At 45.0% G+C, this 19,527-nt stretch overlaps 4 protein-coding genes across 6 annotated transcripts; 3 read left to right on the forward strand and 1 right to left on the reverse strand.

Annotated features, from left to right (window-relative positions):
• The first annotated feature begins 992 nt into the window (after positions 1 to 992).
• Positions 993 to 8,634, forward strand: LOC6496660 (sterol regulatory element-binding protein cleavage-activating protein). 2 transcript variants are annotated; one of them, XM_001961315.4, is made up of 7 exons: positions 993 to 2,227; positions 3,491 to 3,859; positions 3,929 to 4,112; positions 4,910 to 7,202; positions 7,264 to 7,463; positions 7,530 to 7,884; positions 7,943 to 8,634. In XM_001961315.4, exons 1-7 carry the CDS (start codon positions 1,956 to 1,958, stop codon positions 8,119 to 8,121), a joined length of 3,852 nt encoding a protein of 1,283 aa, XP_001961351.1. In that variant the 5' UTR covers positions 993 to 1,955; the 3' UTR covers positions 8,122 to 8,634. The 2 variants fall into 2 exon arrangements, with proteins under 2 accessions (XP_001961351.1, XP_014763909.1); XM_014908423.3 differs by lacking the exon at positions 993 to 2,227 and adding an exon at positions 2,873 to 3,354.
• A 1,355-nt stretch (positions 8,635 to 9,989) lies between these two features.
• On the forward strand, positions 9,990 to 12,829 carry LOC6496661 (cell death protein 3). Of its 2 annotated transcripts, XR_006507265.1 has the most exons (4): positions 9,990 to 11,240; positions 11,302 to 11,713; positions 11,771 to 12,033; positions 12,101 to 12,829. XR_006507265.1 is itself a non-coding variant. In XM_001961316.4 (3 exons), the coding sequence occupies exons 1-3, from the start codon at positions 10,142 to 10,144 to the stop codon at positions 11,835 to 11,837; spliced, it is 1,578 nt and encodes a 525-aa protein (XP_001961352.1). In that variant the 5' UTR covers positions 9,990 to 10,141; the 3' UTR covers positions 11,838 to 12,829. The 2 variants fall into 2 exon arrangements, 1 of the variants encoding a protein (XP_001961352.1); XM_001961316.4 differs by having other exon boundaries at positions 11,771 to 12,829.
• Positions 11,971 to 18,707, forward strand: LOC6496662 (actin-42A). Its single transcript, XM_001961318.4, has 3 exons — positions 11,971 to 12,033; positions 16,766 to 16,966; positions 17,135 to 18,707. Exon 3 carries the CDS (start codon positions 17,157 to 17,159, stop codon positions 18,285 to 18,287), a length of 1,131 nt encoding a protein of 376 aa, XP_001961354.1. The 5' UTR covers positions 11,971 to 12,033; positions 16,766 to 16,966; positions 17,135 to 17,156; the 3' UTR covers positions 18,288 to 18,707.
• LOC6493906 (peptide-N(4)-(N-acetyl-beta-glucosaminyl)asparagine amidase) lies at positions 13,535 to 16,120 on the reverse strand. Its single transcript, XM_001961317.4, has 6 exons — positions 15,610 to 16,120; positions 15,457 to 15,554; positions 14,561 to 15,396; positions 14,412 to 14,496; positions 14,260 to 14,356; positions 13,535 to 14,200 (listed from the first exon to the last, which is right to left on the reverse strand). Exons 1-6 carry the CDS (start codon positions 15,980 to 15,982, stop codon positions 13,791 to 13,793), a joined length of 1,899 nt encoding a protein of 632 aa, XP_001961353.1. The 5' UTR covers positions 15,983 to 16,120; the 3' UTR covers positions 13,535 to 13,790.
• Positions 18,708 to 19,527: the final 820 nt, after the last annotated feature.

Raw genomic sequence — 19,527 nt, forward strand, 5'->3', positions numbered from 1 at the left:
ACTTATATCAGAATCATTTAACAATTTGGTTTTTCTAAAACGTGCCTGACTTTATTTAAAATTCATTTTTTTATACCATTGTAGAGGATACCATTGCTTTTGGTCAAAAGTGTGAAGAAGATATCTCTGACCTTATAAAGTACTACATATTTGTATGATTCATGATCAGGATTACCTCGTTAGTCGATATAAAAATGTCCGTCGGTACCTATGTATATCTGTTTTTCTTATTTTCTTTTATTGGTCACCCTATCTATACTAAAAAATTTCATAAGAAACTGTGGCAGATATCATAAAGCTTCCTACAACTATCAATCAAAACTCCGCAGTTTCAATGCAACCAATGTTTCTCAGTAGCAAAAATAATCAAAATAGTAAAAAAAAATAAAATTTTTTTAGATCGTGAATACTTAATAAGATAGTCCACGAGTTAACGAACCGCATGCATTTGCGAGCCTGGGAAGGCACTATATATAGCCGTAGAATTAAACATTTTCTAGGGAGAGATATTCTTTAAGTTGGATAATTTGTATTAACATATTGGAAAAAAGTCATTTGGTTTGGCAAAAAAATTGGCTGAAAGCGAAAACATTTTGATTTTATCTCCTTCAAAAGTTATTCGAGATATTCGGAATTTTTTTTTTATACACAAATAAGAAAACATCAGGGACTGCAAATAATGATTGTTTATTTTCATTCAAATAAATCGTTAATATCGAGAGTTATGAAATGTTTCGTCTTTAAAATAAATGTTTAAATTTCTTTTAAATTTCTTGTTCAATGAATAATCATAATGTGATAGCATATTGATAGCAGTTCCGGTAGTACTTTGTAAATTATAATAAAAAATATTATGCCATTTGGTTATTGGTATAACATTTTTGCTAAATAAATTTCTGAATAATATTAACAAGCATTTTATGGCTAGAACGTCAGCTCTGCCGATAACTTTAGAGGCGCATCTCCGAATTGCGATAAATGTCAGCTGTTTAATGTTTTGGTGACGCGATCTAGTTCCAGCTCCGACAAGTTGACTCAACGTGAGTGACGCCGCGCCGCGCATTGAATTCGTTGATTTTGGCGAAAAACGTGATTTATAATTACCAAATCATAAATTTAATCGCAGGATCCTCCTCCGCACAGAGTTCACAATAGTGGTTTCGGAAAAACAAACGAGATAAATCAAATAAAGCCACCAAGTGGTTTCCATGTGCGTTGCAGAAAAATACCAAACCTGCAGCTGGAAAAGTGCTCAATCAAATGAAAAGGGCAGTTCTTTGGCCCTCATTTTAATATTAATCTAATTTGATAACAATAGGCGCGACTGTGCTGAATACAAATTCAATTGAAGGAGCGCCGTGGCTGCGAAGTTGTCGCCAATTCTAGCAAGAATGAACCCTGCGCTGGTGTGAGTCCGGACCGCGAGTGTGTGGGTTTGCGAACGTTGAAGATGCGCGAAAACGTCAATTAATTGCAACAACAACAACCACAGGTCGCAGACAACAGGGGGCCAAAAGGTGCGAATGAGGCGCAAGAAAAAAAAAATCAATAGGAATAGAATGCAAAACGCCGGGAATTGATGGAGAGATACCAAGTAAAATGTATCAATACAGTGGTGCCCACGAGCAAGGAACCACCCAACCGCCCGCCGCAGGAGCCACCAAAGCAACGCTGTTAATATCGCCACTTCGAAATAATATCCCTTCCGCATTGTTCACGCAAATAATGCGTTGCATACGGCAAATTGCGTAACTCATAGCAACGCAGTGTGAGAATCCGAATACGAATCCGAATCCCCGCGACAGCAACACCAACAGCAACAGCTGAAAGTAACTACATAGCTTCGTCAGAACAAAGTTCGTGGCCAGAGTCTCATCTCTAGCCGAGTGCGTGTATGCGCGACTCTGCGCTCGTGTTTGTGTTTATTTTTGTGTAACTTCTGGCCAACAACAATCATGGCTGCGGCAACAGATGGATCTGCAAGGGCGGCCGCAGCAGCAGCGTCGACGTCTCCGCGGACCTCAGCAACAGCGGCATCCAACGGCAGCGGGCTGGCAGCCAAGCATGCCCCTCCCGGCCCCTCGTCGGTGGCTTCAGCTGCAGCATCCTCCGCGCCCGCCGGCCTGCCCGCCTCAGTCTCGCACTTCTACTACAAGCACGGCCTCTTCCTGTCCAGCTACCCGACGTGCGCAACCAGTATTGCCTTCATGGCGATTTTGCTCTCGTGGTCAGTGTCAAGTCTGCGAACCCGGTGGGCCGGTCTACGATCGTCAGCCGCATTATATAATAATGGGGTGCACTTAGGGGTAGGGCTGTTGCTCTTAAGCAGATCCAATCAGAAGGGTTGCAACAAACAATAGCCAGAATATGGAAGTGCCAGGATATGATTCCTACTGTGGACTTCAAAAACTATTCCATATTCCCTGATTGCAATCTGATCAAATTCGAAAAAGAAACAAAAACTTGTGGAAGTTTAGGAGCTTTCATACACTTTCATTAGGATTCCTTCAACTTTTGATCACTCACATCAAGAGTAAATCTACTGGCCAAACTTGGAAGCCAAACTTCAATATTAGGTGCAGATTCCGACCGATTTCACAGAATGGTGTTCCAGGTTCTCCATCAAACATTAGTTACAGTCTAGGGACTAGACATATTACTCAGACAGGAATATTCCATGCATAGATTTAATAAGAACTGATTAAATACTACGCTGTCAATGTTATGTTCGTTTAAACAGTTGTTGGTTTTGGGGGATCCTAATCGAATCACAATATGTAAACTTCAAATTCATAATTATAAGAATTTTATAGCGAGTGAATCAGTTTCACGATAACATCGGCAATAATCAGGAAGGTTTGTTGATTAAAATAAATCATTTTGTATTTGCCGCTTGGCTGATGTGTCATCCTTCATTTGTGGTACTTAACCTTTGCCCCAAATGACCTTTGCCTTTTTAGTCTCTTGGGGATATGGTATCTGATAGTCACATACATCGATCCCAAGCAGAAAATACACTTCAAATACATGAACGGCACACGCCTCCCGCCACCTGCGAGTGTTCAGGGTACACGTATAAAAATACATAGCAGTTGAGATAGGTCACCGGTTACTCAGGCAATCTGCGTTGTCAACCGGCGGGCCTATAAGCGCGATCTGCAGAACCGTTGGGTGCCGTATCAGAAGCTCCATGTTTTAGGTAGGAGCTGGGTGGTTCTATCAGCACGCTTATCGGCCGCTGGCTGGGGCTGGTGTGCTGGCAACTGCCCGATGGCCCGATGACCTTGAATAATGAAAGCGGGCTGCAGATAGATTGTGGATTCAAAACAATATGGATCGAAATAAAAAAAAATTGTGAGCAATTGGGCAGGCAGCTGAGCGATCGCCACGCGTTAGGTGACGAGAAAACACGCGCCAGTCCCAAAATAGAAAATCAGAAAAATTAGCCCAGCACCTTATAACGCCCTCCCTCTCCTATTCTCCCCCGCAGTTATCCACTGATAAACATACCGCTGCCCGGGACAATACCAACTAAAATAGTGCTACCATACGAGCCGGAGACCCTGACGACTTACAACTCGAGTGCCTCCAGTGTGACCCCAACAACACCCCCAGCCAAAGCAGGCGACCCTCCCGGGGCCGCGCCACCCATCAATGGTACTGGCTCCGACCGCGGCCTGCCTCCGCTTCTGCCATGGGCGCAGACCAGTCCCGCCTTCTTCTATGTGCAACAGATAACGTTGCGGGCCAGCGTGTTGCCTTGGACGGAAGGGATGCAGCTCATGGATGCGTTTCGAGCGCCACTCTATGAAGTATTCAAATTGCTCGAAATCGTGCGCAATCACCAAAGTAGCGAAAAGTGAGTATAGGGGTGCACCCGGTTCCCGCCGCGAGCAGCCACTAATTGACGTACTTCCCACCCACGCAGCCAACGCACTCTGGAACACAACTGCCTGCATGTGGAGAACGTAAAACGCGGGGCTCATGGACAACTGGATCAGATATTTCCGGAATACGGCTGCCTGTTGCTCTCGCCTGCCAATCTGTGGACGCAGAATGCACAGAACTTCACGCGGGACACGAATATTCTGAACACTGTGTTCCAGTACCATGTAAGTTAATTTCATGGTTCAATTTGCCCGCGTCGGCATTTGATTGATCTAAGACCCCCGAGCATAATCCTCGAAAACTGTTTGCTGTGTGGCGTTTGCCCACAGCCTGCCAAACACTCACGATCGCCAATTAAGCTGAGTGCTTTTTGTTATGCGGACTCCCCAAGTCCAGACTACCAGCCAGACCTTTGGTTCTTTGTATGTATGCAGTTAGTGTGTGCGGCCGAGCTGTCTAGCCAGATTTGTTTTAAGTTAATGAATAGGCTGCGTAACAGCTCGCACTTGGGTTGTAGATGCGGCTGCATATTGCTAGTTGAGGCAATGAATATTAGATCATACTGCACAAATATTTAAAAGACAGTTGATCCAGACACATACTGTAACACTCCGTCCAAGAGCGTGATTCACGCACATTAAGATTAGGTTTAACTTTTCGTCATAAAATAACTCAACTCGTTATCTAGCCCGAACGCGATCTCCCTGATCACTAGACCCTCAAACTACCTCCACCCTCCATTTACTCAACGGAAAAATGATACCAAAGAGTGATTTCGTGCTCATGATAATTGGGAAGTTCAAGGAAATTGGTATTTGCTGAATCGAAGGAATACTTCTTGAAAGATAACGCTAAGGGGTGGATAATAATTCAAAAATATAAATAATCAGAAATAGACAAACACATTTGCAGCGCAAATAGTCATGCAGACAAGCTATTTTTGACAGGTTGCCATAAACTATTGTATATATATTAATGCATGTAAAGCGTAAATGCATTCATTAACCTATCCTTCTTGCAGAATCTACAAAAATCAAAAGTTTCCACCGCGGAGATGCTTTTTGGACTGCCAATGCAGGACACTGGATTTAAACGCTACCCCCTCCGAGCTCGCTCGCGTATCATCCAGTACGCCCTGACGCTGGTCCTGAAACATAACGACGTAGAGTACCTGAATTCCTTAAAGGAGAAGCTGCTGAGTCACTACCCTCCCCTGCCTGTGCCGCCGTCTGCATCCGCATCGGCGTCGCAACAGCAAGAGCAGGAGCAGTCCACGATAACCTATATATTTTACCCGGCCGAATACAGAATGTGGGAGCTGGTGCCCTATACCGTGGCCTTCGTGCTGGTTTTCGCATATGTATATTTTTCGGTGCGCAAGATCGATGTGTTCCGGTCCCGCTTCCTGCTGGCGTTGTGCAGCGTTCTTACCACGGCAGGCAGTCTGGCCATGTCACTGGGATTGTGCTTCTTCTTTGGGCTGACCATCTCCCTGCAGTCGAAAGACATCTTCCCATACCTGGTCATATTAGTGGGCTTGGAGAACAGTCTAGTGATAACTAAGAGCGTTGTGTCCATGGACGAAACATTCGACGTGAAAATCCGTATAGCGCAGGCCTTGAGCAAAGAGGGATGGCACATTTCAAAGACGCTTCTCACCGAAATCACCATTCTGACCATTGGCCTCGCCACCTTCGTGCCAGTCATCCAAGAGTTCTGTGTCTTCGCCATCGTCGGCCTGCTCTCGGACTTTATGTTGCAGATGCTGCTCTTCTCTACAATTCTGGCCATGAACATCAAGCGGGCGGAGTACACGGCGGAAGCCAAACACTTGCCCAAGATGATGCTGAGCTGTACCCAAGGAGCAGGTCGCCAGGATTTTCGCTTTTTCGGGGCCGCCTCCGCAATGCAGCCTTACGTGCCTGGGACTTTTCAGCGCTCACAGTCGCACCCGAAGCTTTGCTTTGCGGATGCAGGAGCCGCCAGTGAACGAACGAGTGTAGTCAACGGCCACTCTGCGCAGGAGCAGCGCATCCCAAAGCGTATAAAGATCGTAAACTTTTGGGCACGAACGCGATTTTTTCAACGCGCCTTTATGATTTGGATGATCGTGTGGATCTGCTCTATTGTGTACAACTCGGGCTGCCTAGAACAGCTGTTCAGCTTGGAAAATAATGGAACGCTGACAGCCACATTGGAACTTCAGAGGCGCCTTCAAGCAGGCCGCGGGGCGGTCAGTAGTTTCTTTCAAGGATGGCAGGCAGAGGAGCAGCGCAGCTCGGCGAATCCGCTCAGTAACAGTGCGTTTTTGACATCAATGGACCCAGGCGAGAACGAGATCAATGAAACAGCCGAGGAGTTGATGCGACTTCGTTACCCCAATTTCGATCTCAACTACTTCCTTTCCAATTTCCACTGGGCCGCGATCATGAGGCAATACAACATCTCCCTATCTGGACACTACGTGACTCTGTTGCCGACTATTCGTCTGAGTCATGCCATTGCGCCGGAGCTGGCCACGTTGCTGCGCAATCCACAGGAGCAGCTGCAGCAAAACTTCCAATGGAAAGCCCTAGCCGCCGCACTAGATCCTTTAGACTTCAACGACGACGACGTGCGCCGGGAGTCTCCGATGGTGATGCCTGGCGGAATGCCGCTGGTGCCGAAAAGCCCAATGGAGATATTCTTTGCCATCCTGTTATGTGGCATCAGCATTTTCGTGCTCTGTTACACGATGGTCGTCTTTTATCGATGCATCTGCACCCGAAATTACGCCGAGTGGCGATCCAGCTGGCACGAGTCGGAGGCACCACATAAGCAGACTAAACAGATACTGGAGGGCGTGCCTACAAAGATTGCCGGGCACAAGCACCGCATCGAGTGCCTGGCCTCGGACGGAGCTTACATAATCAGCTGTTGTCTAAAGGGGCAGCTCCGGGTTTGGGATGCCCGCAGTGGAGAGAAACTAGCAAGCATTGCACGCTCGGACATGCAGATCGCACAACAGCGCCCAGACGGACAAACGCTTGTGAGAAGGCTTCCCGCCTCACCGGTTTGGTGCTTGGATTACTTTGACAATCTCATTGCCGTGGGCTGCGCAAACGGACGTGTGGAGCTCTGGGAATCACCTGCCGGAGTGCTCAAGTGCGCCTATCAAGAGGATGCCAAGCGCAACCAAGGCATAACCCACATTCACCTGAACGGGGACAGAGTCATTGTTGCGCGGCTTAACGGCCGCCTCGACTTCTACCGCCTGGAGACCTACTACAAGGGCAAACAGATAGACTGGGGCTTCACCTCCGCTTATCGGCGCAGTAAGGCCTTTGGAACTCTGAAACTAAGCTGAAAGGTTACTGTTCTATTTTCTCTTTCCAGCTCACGTGCGGACTGGATCCACCGGTAGCATAGGACTGATGCAACAGCAACGCTACCAGCAGGATTCCGGCCAGAATACTGCTAAAGAGGAGATGAAGATAACGCTAGAAGGTGTGCGGCTGGCCCACCAACAGCCTATTACCTGCATGCAGGTGGTTAATGACATGGTCTTTACAGGAAGTCAGGACCACACTCTTAAGGTTCGTCAAATTCCGCTTGTTATTTTTACTGTATCTGCATCTGCTCACTGTCACTTTTGTATCCAGGTTTATAGCCTAAACAAATCCGATGTGGAGTACACGTTGCATGGACACTGCGGTCCCGTCACTTGCCTGTTTGTCGATCGCTGGCAGCCCGGCACCGGTGGATCGGGGTCGCAGGACGGCCTTCTGTGCGTCTGGGATCTGTTCACTGGGGCTTGTATGTATAACATCCAAGCACACGATGGCGCCGTCAGCTGCCTGGCATGTGCACCAACCTACGTGATCTCACTGGGGACGGACGAGCGGATCTGCGTGTGGGAACGGTTCCAGGGCAATTTACTGACAACTATCAACATTTCAAATGCATACTCCAGCCTACTTATGCTGACGCCGTCGCTCTTGGTTACCAGCAAAATGGGTATGTGATCTCTTTACTATCTCTGTCGGCTGAATTACTTTACATACGTCATTTATAGGATCCCTCATAGTGTGGGACGTGCGAACCGGCCAGCCGGCCCGTGAGGTCAAGTTGGACTTCTCCAACCAGCAACTATGCCCCAAAATCATGATGCTGGCCTGCGACTCGGTGATCTGCGACTACGGGAATGAAATCCGGGTGGTCCGTTTCCCCATCGTTGCGGACAAGTGTCACTAACACTAATCAGCGAATCTTGGACAGCGCTGGCTGGAACCTAGACATTAGTCCATTAAGGGCTTTTTGGGAAGTCCGATAACGAACATTAGGTAGTGGCGATGAGTATCCAAGGATTGGTCAAGCGGATGTGGCAGTAGCCTACGTTTAGTTTTTTACAGTAATAATATGTGTATAGACCAAAGCCAAGATCGGCAAAGAAGTACGTTTAGTTATGGCTTGTTTGTTGCACTCGCTGCCACGGCCTAGCCTTTGGAAGTATATACACTCGCTACTCATTGGTTTGAATTTACGGACACTAGCGTTATAGATGAGCGCTGCATGCCGACAAGGTTAATGAGCTACCCTAAATGAACAATATATAATTGTATATTTTTGCATAACTGTATTAACCACGCAGTGTCTTAAAACGCCTAAGCATAATGATAACTGATCTAACGTTAAATTAAAAACTATATTTATTAGAGCACTTACGCTTAATTTTCAGTGTGAAAAGTAAAACTTGAAACAAAATAATTGCCATTTGTTTTTCTATGCGCACTTCCCTCGTACCCCTTGCTATTACTGCTTTAAAGCGCACGACACTAAGTTGCATTTAAACATACTTTAGTTTCTCATAAAAATGGGTTCATCGTTTCAATTAAAAAATAGCTAAGCTAAGTTCATAAATAAGAAAAGCCCAAAAATCCTTTACTGTCTTATGCTAATAAATTGGGCTAAAAAAATTGACTTTCACATAAGAGAAATTTAATTTTTTTGGAGGATGCTACTTCTATAATTCTGAAAATTAGCCTTATGGTAATTTATTACTTGAGTACAATTTATAAGGCAGATGAGTCTAATTTTTGCATTGCATTGTACAAACACTACAATGTAATTTTTATCGTGCACATGCAGAGGAAACTGCACTTCCGTAGATAAGAAATGTAAGTACTTCCAGGTGATATATGGACTTATGTATTTGTTTTTGATATTTATACGTAAACGTACAAAATTGATATACCAGACCCAACTAATGGTGAGCAGATTTTTTTAAATCTATATTGAGTTGGATTACTTCTCAAATGTAATTTCTCATTAAAGGTCTTTTCACTTTCGAAAAATCAAAAAACAATTCAATGGGTTTCGCCGAGCGAACAGGAATCTAAGGAATTTGAAGCGAAGATAACCGCGTTTTCAAATACGTTTTTCACCCGTTTAACGGTCGGGAATTTTCAATCCTTGCCGCAGTCATTTTTATAAAATCAGCTTCGATCAATTTCAAATCGTTTGATGTATTGATAATTCTGATGGTACACTCTTAGTTGCGATAAAAAGCCCAGAGTTCGTTGTACCGCTCTTCACCCTTATAAAAGCTCCACTGATGTTTATTGTGAATCTCAGTGGAATCAGCTGATTCGAAAGCTATTTCTTAAATGAGATTCTTGGAAAACAACAAATAACCTGCTAATAAAAGAAACCGGAAAAGAGAAAGAGTGCCAGCTTGAGAGCAAGGCGGTAAATTATAAATCTCGAATGTATGGGTAGTATCCAACAGATTCTTCATGAAAATAAAAAAACACGAAATGGCTAGCTCAGGGGCTCCCCAATTAGATTATTAGGTTCGGGCGATCGAACCCCAAACAAAAACAAAACAAGACACACAACATTCTTTTATTTTTTAACTCTATTATTTTGGCTCTCTGTAATATGCAGAGAAACGATGGAATGTGTGTCAAACAAACTCTTTATTCATGTGGGAGAAAGAGCGTTTCTTATCAGAGGCATGGACACCTTAATCCGATAACGCACACATATGTGGCAGAGAGATCCCCGTAAACCCCTCGATGTCGACCCTTCTCCTGGGAGAGCTTCTGATGAGTAAGAGCCTTATCTCGCGAGAGGCTTTGTGTGGCTTTTTTCAGTTGCGCGAGAAAAAGTAAACTTATTTGAATGAAAATCGTTCGTCGGTGCTGATCGCGCTCTCTTCTCCCAGAAACTTGCGAAGAAAGGGTGGGAAAAGGACTCGGTAGATCGCTCCACAATGGGTTGGTGGAACAAGAAAAACGAGACGGACCGCAGCCAGCCGACGGGCCAGGAGCTGGTGCTGCAGGATCCGCGAACGCGCGTCAAGACGACCAGTGCAGCCACTAAAACGACGAACACCGCCGTGCAAAACTCTACCATTACGGATAGCAACAAACAGACAGTCACGTTCATGTCCACCCGTCAGACCGTGACGCACACGCAGCAAGCTAGAGTTACCGAAATTGTGACGCGGCGGACCCCCAGCCAGGCCGAGTTGGAGGCTCTTTTCGCCCAGATGAGAATGGGTAATGATGGCGCTACCACCACTACAACCGTCACAACCTCGCGGTCTCGACCCCCGAGCCTAAACGGGGTTTCACTTCGCTCCGCGCCGTCCTTCAAGGCCTCGGCCAATACCGCCGGAAAGCGGTCCAGCACGCTGGTCAAGACAGAGCAAACCACTGTGTCGAAGAAGAACGGCAGGACAGTGACTCAGCACCTGGAGACGCAACGCGTCGATCTGAAGGGCAAGACCAAGCCCACCTGGCCGCCTTTCTCTTCCTCATACAGCACATCGACGCCCACGTACGTTTCGCCATATGCCAAGAAGCCCGGTTTGGGGGCCATCACCTATACATCGCCCTACTCCAAAGCACCATCTGTCACTGCCTCAACCTCAGCCTCCAGCTCTGTTAGTAGCCTTTCCAGCAACACCAAGCCCTCTGCCAACTCCTTCACCAGCATCTTCAAGCCATCAGTCAAGCCGACTTCGAAGCCGGTCGAGCCGACGCCGTTTGTGAGCCTGGGCAACTCCAACTCCTATTTGGGCGGCACAAAGCCCAAGGCGAGCGGCAGCATTTTCGACGCCCAGGGTTCCCACAAACCGACTATCCCGACTGCAGTGGCGACTGCCAGGCCCAATGTATCAAAATCCAAGCTGAAGCCAGCCCGTGTTTATATCTTTAACAACGAGAAATTCGATACCAAAAATGAGTTCCGCGCGGGCAGTGCCCAGGACGTGAAGGCCCTGCGGAACTCCTTCGAGCAGCTAAAATGTAAAGTAGAGGTCATCACAGACGCCAATCTGGCCACGGTCAAAAAAACGGTTCGCATGCGTAAGTTTAATGAAAAGCTTTCTTTCGATTATTTTTTTAATATCTGCATTTCCTTTTCTAGTGGAAACAAAGGATTTTGCTGACAAGAGCGCCCTAGTTTTGGTAATGCTCAGCCATGGAACTCGCCACGACAGGCTCGCGGCTAAGGACGATGATTACTCGCTCGACGACGACGTTCTATTTCCGATTCTTCGCAACCGGACGCTCAAAGACAAGCCCAAGCTTCTGTTTGTCCAGGCCTGCAAGGGAGCCAACGAGCTAGGCGGGTTCATGACGGATTCATCCCAACCCAACGGGTCGCCAAACGAGATCCTCAAGTGTTATAGCACTTACGAGGGATACGTCTCCTACCGCACTGAGGATGGAACTCCCTTCATTCAAACGCTCTGCGAAGCTCTGAACAGGTCGGGAAAGACCTCCGACATCGACACCATAATGATGAGTGTCCGGCGGGTGGTGAAGGCACAAACCAAGTGAGTGGGAAAGTACTGCACTCTCTTAGAATAAGTAATACAAGGTTTTTCTTTCAGGGATGGCCAGATCCCATCTGTCACCAGCACACTTACCAACAAGTACGTTTTCGGAGATTTTATTTGAGATTTTTATCAAGATTTGACATCCACCAGTATCATAATCAAAAGTCTTATAGCTACATATTTTAGTTGCCTAGCTTTTATCGTTGTGATTCACAAATAGAATAATTATTTTACAATATCCGTTATCGATTGTGGATTTTATCTCTGTGTTCTTCGTTTGTGGTGTTGCGGTGCCGTGAACTGATGCATGGAAGGAAGTAAGTGGTAATTCCATATTTTATCATCGGAAGTGAAATTAAAAATATTATGGGAATGTCATAACAGCTTTAGGATAGTGACGGAATCAAAATATCCATTGCGAAATCTTCAACAACATAATGGTTGTTCATTCATTCTAATTTTGACTTTTACGATTGCGTGAACTGAGTTAAAAATAATAATGCCTAAGAGGAGAGCGACAGCTTATTATCCTCAAAACGCGGTCACGAAAGTGCGGCAAAAGTCCCCTATAAAAATAGCTAAGGACAGAAGAATAGGCACTAATAGGTCAGGATAATACGCGTACACCAACGTTGCGGCCATTGAGGGCGGTAATGGTCAAGTCAGAACGCCGACAAGGTCTGGTGTATCAAATTACGTGATCTGCAGAGACAATCAGTGGCGAAAAGGACTAATAGATCCTGCGGAATCTATGTCCATAAGAAAACGCAGCGCTGCATTGCAGATTTGAACCAAGATCATTTTGGTCCAAAGGGTGCAAAGCAATGAAGGAGTCATCGCCGAACCTGCAAAGTATATATGTACATATATTCTTGATAAGGATAACCTCATATATCATATATTATATTTATATATATTATATATTATATTATACATATATCATATTACAATAGAAACCATCAGTTAACTAAAAGAGTTTTTAAACATATGACCATTTCCAGAAACAGATCAACCAGGATAGAATAAGTTAATGTGGAAAATCATACAATTTTGTGAATTCTTTCAAAGAAAAGTGAAATTTTTCATAATAAAATGGATTAAAAAATTATACGAGTTGTTTTCGTGGTAATATTGGCCTTCAAAGTTAAACATGCAACTGTTTCAGCTTTAAGTTTGGAAAACCTGTAAGTTGTTTGCAGGATTTTTGCCAAATCTCTTTATTAAGGTCTCACAAGGAGAAAATGACAAAAAATATAGAAACAGTTAATCTTGTTATTTAAATTTGACTTATTATTTACAGTCTAGTAGTAAGTTCGCGACCCTTCAAATTTATTTGTTGTAGCTGCTTCGCCAGGAATGCAATTTGATGGTTGAAATTGACTGAGGGAAAAATCGCAACCGGAACTTAATTTTTATTTTAACAAATAATGAAGATATTTTCTTGTTTAAACACTCCATTAGGAGCTACAAGTATCTTCGTTAAAAATAAATTATTCGCTTTGCAATATTCCGTCCAAATTAGCAGACTTTTCGAATTCACTATATTAAACTCAAATCGACAAATATTTTGCGTACGTTAGCGACTGCATTTTTTAATTATTATGAAAACTCGATGAACGCGTTCACTCGCATTGACAATAAAAACTGCTGAAAACAACAAAAATGTGTACAAGTTTCGTTTTCTATCTTTTTTGTGTTGAATAAGTACGGACGTACGTTCACAACCCCAGGTCGGCTCCGTCAAACTTTTGATAAAATTTATGGTTATAACGCCATGCACCAACATATTTTTAGCAACATTTTAGCAACCAACATTCATTTTATACTATAGATGGATTAAAATTTTTTATTTTCGGATCTGAGGCTTGGACGCATTACAACATTTCCACATCCTGTACATACATAAGTATGTATGTACGTACATATATAGTCAGCCACTTCTGCGGTACTAAGTACCATAAACACAAGCATAAATACACATTATACAATTATTTGCTGGCTTTTCTTGCCTAGGTTGGGATAACTTATTTACAATCGTACTTTAGAATTTATATAAATCACCTTTATAGTGATTTTAGTACAGGCATACTTCAAGTTCAAATGGGTAGTCCCTTGAGTTGAGGCTCTGTCTAAAAAGCTGAGTGTGTTGCCACGCCACGTCACCCTTGCCCCCCGAAAGCTTGGCCACAATTTGGAACCCACAGGAATTCTCCACAGAAGCGTCGCCATCAAATCCCTCTACAGACACCGTGATTTTGCCCTCGCCAAAAGTTTTCTTGTCGAAGACTAGGTTGTAGGACTTAACTTTCACATTGGACTTGCTGAAATCAAATTTCCAAACTATTTCTGCGGAATCGGTATCTTCCAACCTCGCCAAGTATGCCATTTTCCAATCGCGTTCTACTTTCCGAAAAATATTTTTCGACGAAAATTGAGCACTCTGCCACGTTTTGTAGGTGTCTATCACAGTAATATGACCCTCATCTGTAAAATAAGAACTTATAATCACAATTATCTGCAGCAAAATCACTTAATCCCCAAACCTTTGGTGTAACGTTCGTATGTGTCGGTAGCACAGCTGTAACGTAAATTTAGCTGACGTCTTTTGAGCTCTTGTTCGTTGGGGGAAAAGACAAAAATCTAAAATGATTCTTATATAGTATAAGTGTACAGCGCGGTAGTTTAGACCACATACATTGGTAAACGTGTGTTCGCCACGTGATTGCCGCCAGGAGAGGCTGCCTGAGCTCCTGCCCTTCAACTCGTTCTCCGTTGGGACGCTAAGTCGAAAAGAAAGAGCCAGTTAGAAAATAATCATTGGAAGGGAAATATTATAATTTATACCGTTCGATTGTGAACTCAATAACCTCGCTCATGTTACGCTGCCCGAGTGAAAACCGGCGTTCGGAAGTACAATTTTGTCGTCGCTTAGCTCTGATCTCGCAAAGAGTTCGGACCAACTCCTCTTCGCTACAAAGGCGCCTATGCTGCAAGATCTGCTTATGGTTGTTGGTATAGCGCCATGTCACGTCTTGGACGTCGTCGCGTGAGTAGGCAAGCACGTAGTCAATGTTCCGTTTCCAGCCATGTTGGTACATCAGGGGGGAGTCCACGACATTCTCAGAAGGGTCCACGTGCAGCCACCGTTTCTGTGCATCCGAGTACACTTCAGTCCACACATGGTCGAAGTGGGAGTGCACCATCCGGGCATCGTAGTCCAGGCATCGGCATAAGAATGTAAAGCAGTTAGCATATTCGCCGCAGCGGCCTCTCCGAGTGACCAACAGCTGGGAGATGTCATTGTAGCGGTAGAATTTGCTCTCCTGGCCGCAACAAACTGTGACCTCCACCCGGATGTCGCCCTCACGTTGAGTGCGCCGCAGCGTGCTCTCCTCACTGCCACACACGCAACAGGGCGTGTTGTTGACCCATTCAAAAAACTGTGTATTGAACCAATTGACCAGTTCGACTAAAAGGAGGTCCCGAATGCAGGGCTCCTTCTCTTGGGTCCCACCAGAGGCAATGTCTTCCTGCATGTCCGCCAATTTCGTAGCAGCCTTCGACGTTAAGTCCTCTACAGGGATTAGCGTGAGACCAGTAGCTAACAACAGTTGGTCTTCGTACTGCATAACAGCGTCAGAGTACAGCTCCAGTGATTGAAGGAAGTTATTGGAAGTACGCTGCGAAAAAAACATAAAATAAAAAAGGTGCGGTTGGCCTACGAACAAGATCCCATTTACCAGGACGCGCGGAAACGTGATTCGTTGTCGGTACTCCACCAGGGGTTTAATAAACAGTGGCGATTTGGGACTGGATGCGGCTTTTGGCTGCGGAGGACCTATCGACAAAAGATGTTTGTATTAAACCAAAGCTATTGAAGAGTTCTCTCTTACGTTCCGCTTCAGGCAAAGCTCCGCTAAGCCAGGCTGAGCGCCTTTCTTGCAGTGCATCGCGATACTGCTGCACCTGCTGCATGGACACCTCGTTGGGAAGTGTAAAGGCACTTGAGCCCGGGCTTCGAATGAAGCCAATGGCGGCCAGCAATTTCTCACACCCGGGCAAGGACAGAAGCTTTTCCTTTATAGCCTTGTTTTCCAACCGAATAGTTCGATACTTGGGGTTATCTGGTTGGGACAGAACATTCTCCAACAACACCAGCAGGATACGCACTGCTTCCAAATAGGTGTCTTTTAGTCCCTTAAGGTCCGCGGATCTGGTTGCCTCAGGCTCAATCAGGCGCACACACTCTAGGTTGATGTCCACCATGTTTGATGACTCGGCCTCCGCTATCAGATTGGATACAGTCTGGGATATTTGGGGGCAGAAGGAGGTTGAAAACAAAGGTAACCCAGTGTTGGAAAAGGTACAATAGGGTCAGTGATGTCGATAATTTTAGTGCTTGTCGAAATTTTTCAGTAACCTGAAACTTGAGTTCTTGAGGATTCTTGCAAGTGACTGTTATCACTAAACATACAACCATATGTTGTATGGTTAGTTCTGCAATATAAGCCGGCAAGCAGATAAAGCTATTCTTAAATCTGCGCCTTCATGGTGAAAGGATATAGAGGCAAAGTAACCCCAGTAAGACAACTCTTGTTAAAACTAGTATGACCTTACCTCTCGCTCACAAATGCCTAATCTACCCCTCCTAAACAAAGACTCAATACACAGGGTACTTCAAGTATCAAAAGAAAACGGGCAGCTCTGGCAAACGGACCAGGGCTGATGTTCAGCTCACTCCCCCTGTGAGCTGTGATATTTTCCGTATTTTTAGGCTTTACTTTTTAATAGAAGGGTAGATGTAGCAATAGCCTAAACTAATACATGCAGCAAATAGCTAAACTCGACCCGTTTCTTTATTTTTATTATAATTCCATAGTGTTATAATTCCATAAATATATTTAAATTTTATGAGAAAAGTATTTACAATCATATTAAAAAATAAAAAAAAAATTATTAAATCAAAAATTATTGATATAATTATCTTTTTTTTATTATATATTTTTTTTGTATTTAGCTTGTTTTTTTTTTACTTTACTGCTGATCTAGCTACTTTGCGTGCTCGAAACCTGACAACTCTGGCTCGCATACGTTTTCGATAAACAGCCGGCCCCAGCGGGCTTTTCAACCACTTTACCTCGAAAAAGTAGGCGTCGGTCAATTCAATCGTGAAGCGTTTGTCATTGTGCTAAGTCTTAGTTTGCTCGGCGCAAAACAGAACAACATCTCGTCTCAAATACTCCATAAAAGGTAAAATAATTGTGAACTTTCTTTGTTCGGTTTTGCGTACGCGTTATCCTTGATTCCTCGCCCGGTTTGGACTCGGAGTTGTCCGAGTCTGTGTGTATACTGGGCGAGTGTCGCTTTTCGGCAGCTGCATTCGAGTGTACATAACTGACGGTTCTTTTTTTTCTGCAGATATCAACTAATTTAAAGCAAAATGTGTGACGAAGAAGTTGCAGCTCTGGTTGTCGACAACGGATCCGGCATGTGCAAGGCCGGTTTCGCTGGGGACGATGCTCCTCGCGCCGTCTTCCCGTCGATTGTTGGCCGTCCACGTCACCAGGGTGTGATGGTCGGCATGGGCCAGAAGGACTCCTATGTGGGCGATGAGGCCCAGAGCAAGCGTGGTATCCTTACGCTGAAGTATCCCATTGAGCATGGCATCGTAACCAACTGGGATGACATGGAGAAGATCTGGCACCACACTTTCTACAACGAGCTGCGCGTTGCCCCCGAGGAGCACCCAGTGCTGCTCACTGAAGCTCCTCTCAACCCCAAGGCAAATCGCGAGAAGATGACTCAGATCATGTTTGAGACTTTCAACACTCCAGCCATGTACGTGGCTATCCAGGCTGTGCTGTCATTGTACGCCTCTGGTCGTACTACCGGTATCGTTTTGGATTCTGGTGACGGCGTCTCCCACACCGTTCCCATTTACGAGGGCTACGCCCTTCCACACGCCATTCTCCGTCTTGACTTGGCCGGCCGCGATTTGACCGATTACCTCATGAAAATCCTGACTGAGCGCGGATACTCCTTCACCACTACCGCTGAGCGTGAAATCGTCCGTGATATCAAGGAGAAGCTCTGCTATGTCGCTTTGGATTTCGAACAGGAAATGGCCACTGCTGCCTCTAGCTCATCTCTAGAGAAGTCCTACGAGCTTCCCGATGGCCAAGTCATCACTATCGGAAACGAGCGTTTCCGCTGCCCAGAGTCGCTTTTCCAGCCCTCCTTCTTGGGTATGGAGGCCAGCGGCATCCACGAGACCACTTACAACTCGATCATGAAGTGCGACGTTGACATCCGTAAGGATCTATATGCCAACACTGTGTTGTCCGGCGGCACCACTATGTACCCAGGCATTGCCGACCGTATGCAGAAGGAAATCACAGCATTGGCTCCATCCACCATGAAGATCAAGATAGTGGCTCCTCCCGAGCGCAAGTACTCTGTCTGGATCGGCGGCTCCATCCTGGCTTCTCTGTCTACATTCCAGCAGATGTGGATTTCGAAGCAGGAATACGACGAGTCCGGCCCCTCCATCGTCCACCGCAAGTGCTTCTAAGCAGCAGCATAGCCTGTTGCTGAGCGGGGCGTGGTTCGGTGGAGAGAGGGAATGGCGGCGCCTTTGTCTGAGCTGTGCCACTCCACACCAATACCCACCGAACACACCCACGCGGATGAGAGCAAGAGTATTCGGCATGAGTACATTAATGTCAGGAGCAGGCGCAAAACGCACCGGCTCCTTTTGGAAGAATGCATTCCATAACATTTTGATACCTAAATTTAATCTTAAGCATTTAATCAACAAGCCTGTATTGTTGCATTTCGAAATTCAAGTTATTCTGCAAATTAGCATTTGAAAATTGATTCCCATTTGGCATTCACATTAACTTCATGCATTCCCCGTATGTATTAATATACCATAAATACTTGTAACCGCTTCATAATAAATTTAGGCGAAAGCCAAAGAACTGAAATTTAATCGAATTGTAATTTTTTAAATCTGGGCTAGCTTGCTGGTTGGGTTTCCGATCATTCTATTATAATGCAGTGCTGCCGAGCACGGGCGCCTCCATGATGTAATCATAAGATAGCGATATGAAGCTATATCGCGATTCGCGATGGGTGAAGTGGTTTGATAACAAAGCGCTTGGTCAGCTGCGTTTCTGGGATTTCTGCTGCCTCAAATAACTCTATATATGAGGGTGTGATTCAACCCGCTCGGCTTATCATTGGGCGTCGATTGGCTGCGAGTGAAGCCAGTGGAACCCCAGTCATCGTTGCCTTATAAGGAAATAGTGGAGGAGAATCGCACGCGCAGTCGCGCTGGAAACTAAAACTGGAGGCGAAAACAAAGCCATATTGTTGACTCACTGACGTTTTGGAATCGTCATCAACCAACCGGCATTGTTTGCCATGTTCATTTCGGGAATCTGGGTTGGGGGAGGGCCGGACGCATTCATCCAAATCGGAGCTTTCTATCAAACCGATTTTGATTTAGTTTGTAGTCACAATTCCCATACATGGTGCTTGCACCGAATCAAAAGCCTTGGTTAAAAATAATTATTTTATTTTATTTATGTATAGTATATGTACATATATATAGTATACATATATATATATACATATCCATTTATATATTAATCGGATAGATTTCGTATATTTTCTTACATCCTAGATTACTTAGATTGAGAGCCCGCTCTGGATGAGAGTTGCGCCAATTTGAAGTTTGAATTGTGGTTCTAATAAAAAGAGTACTTCGTGATTATTGAATTTTCTTTACATACATATTAAATATGACT

The sequence above is a fragment of the Drosophila ananassae genome, chromosome 3L, assembly GCF_017639315.1.
Source record: "Drosophila ananassae strain 14024-0371.13 chromosome 3L, ASM1763931v2, whole genome shotgun sequence".
NCBI lineage: Eukaryota > Metazoa > Arthropoda > Insecta > Diptera > Drosophilidae > Drosophila > Drosophila ananassae.

Coding starts and splice junctions, on each gene's coding strand:
- LOC6496660 (XM_001961315.4), top strand. CDS start 1,956: ATGGCTGCGGCAACAGATGGATCTGCAAGGGCGGCCGCAGCAGCAGCG. Junction 2,228..3,490: donor ATGGCGATTTTGCTCTCGTG/GTCAGTGTCAAG, acceptor TCTCCCCCGCAG/TTATCCACTGATAAACATAC. Junction 7,885..7,942: donor CTTGGTTACCAGCAAAATGG/GTATGTGATCTC, acceptor CGTCATTTATAG/GATCCCTCATAGTGTGGGAC.
- LOC6493906 (XM_001961317.4), bottom strand. CDS start 15,982: ATGGTGGACATCAACCTAGAGTGTGTGCGCCTGATTGAGCCTGAGGCA. Junction 15,397..15,456: donor TCACGTTTCCGCGCGTCCTG/GTAAATGGGATC, acceptor TTTTTTTCGCAG/CGTACTTCCAATAACTTCCT. Junction 14,497..14,560: donor ATTGAGTTCACAATCGAACG/GTATAAATTATA, acceptor TTTTCGACTTAG/CGTCCCAACGGAGAACGAGT.
- LOC6496662 (XM_001961318.4), top strand. CDS start 17,157: ATGTGTGACGAAGAAGTTGCAGCTCTGGTTGTCGACAACGGATCCGGC.
- LOC6496661 (XM_001961316.4), top strand. CDS start 10,142: ATGGGTTGGTGGAACAAGAAAAACGAGACGGACCGCAGCCAGCCGACG. Junction 11,241..11,301: donor CAAAAAAACGGTTCGCATGC/GTAAGTTTAATG, acceptor TTCCTTTTCTAG/TGGAAACAAAGGATTTTGCT. Junction 11,714..11,770: donor GTGGTGAAGGCACAAACCAA/GTGAGTGGGAAA, acceptor TTTTTCTTTCAG/GGATGGCCAGATCCCATCTG.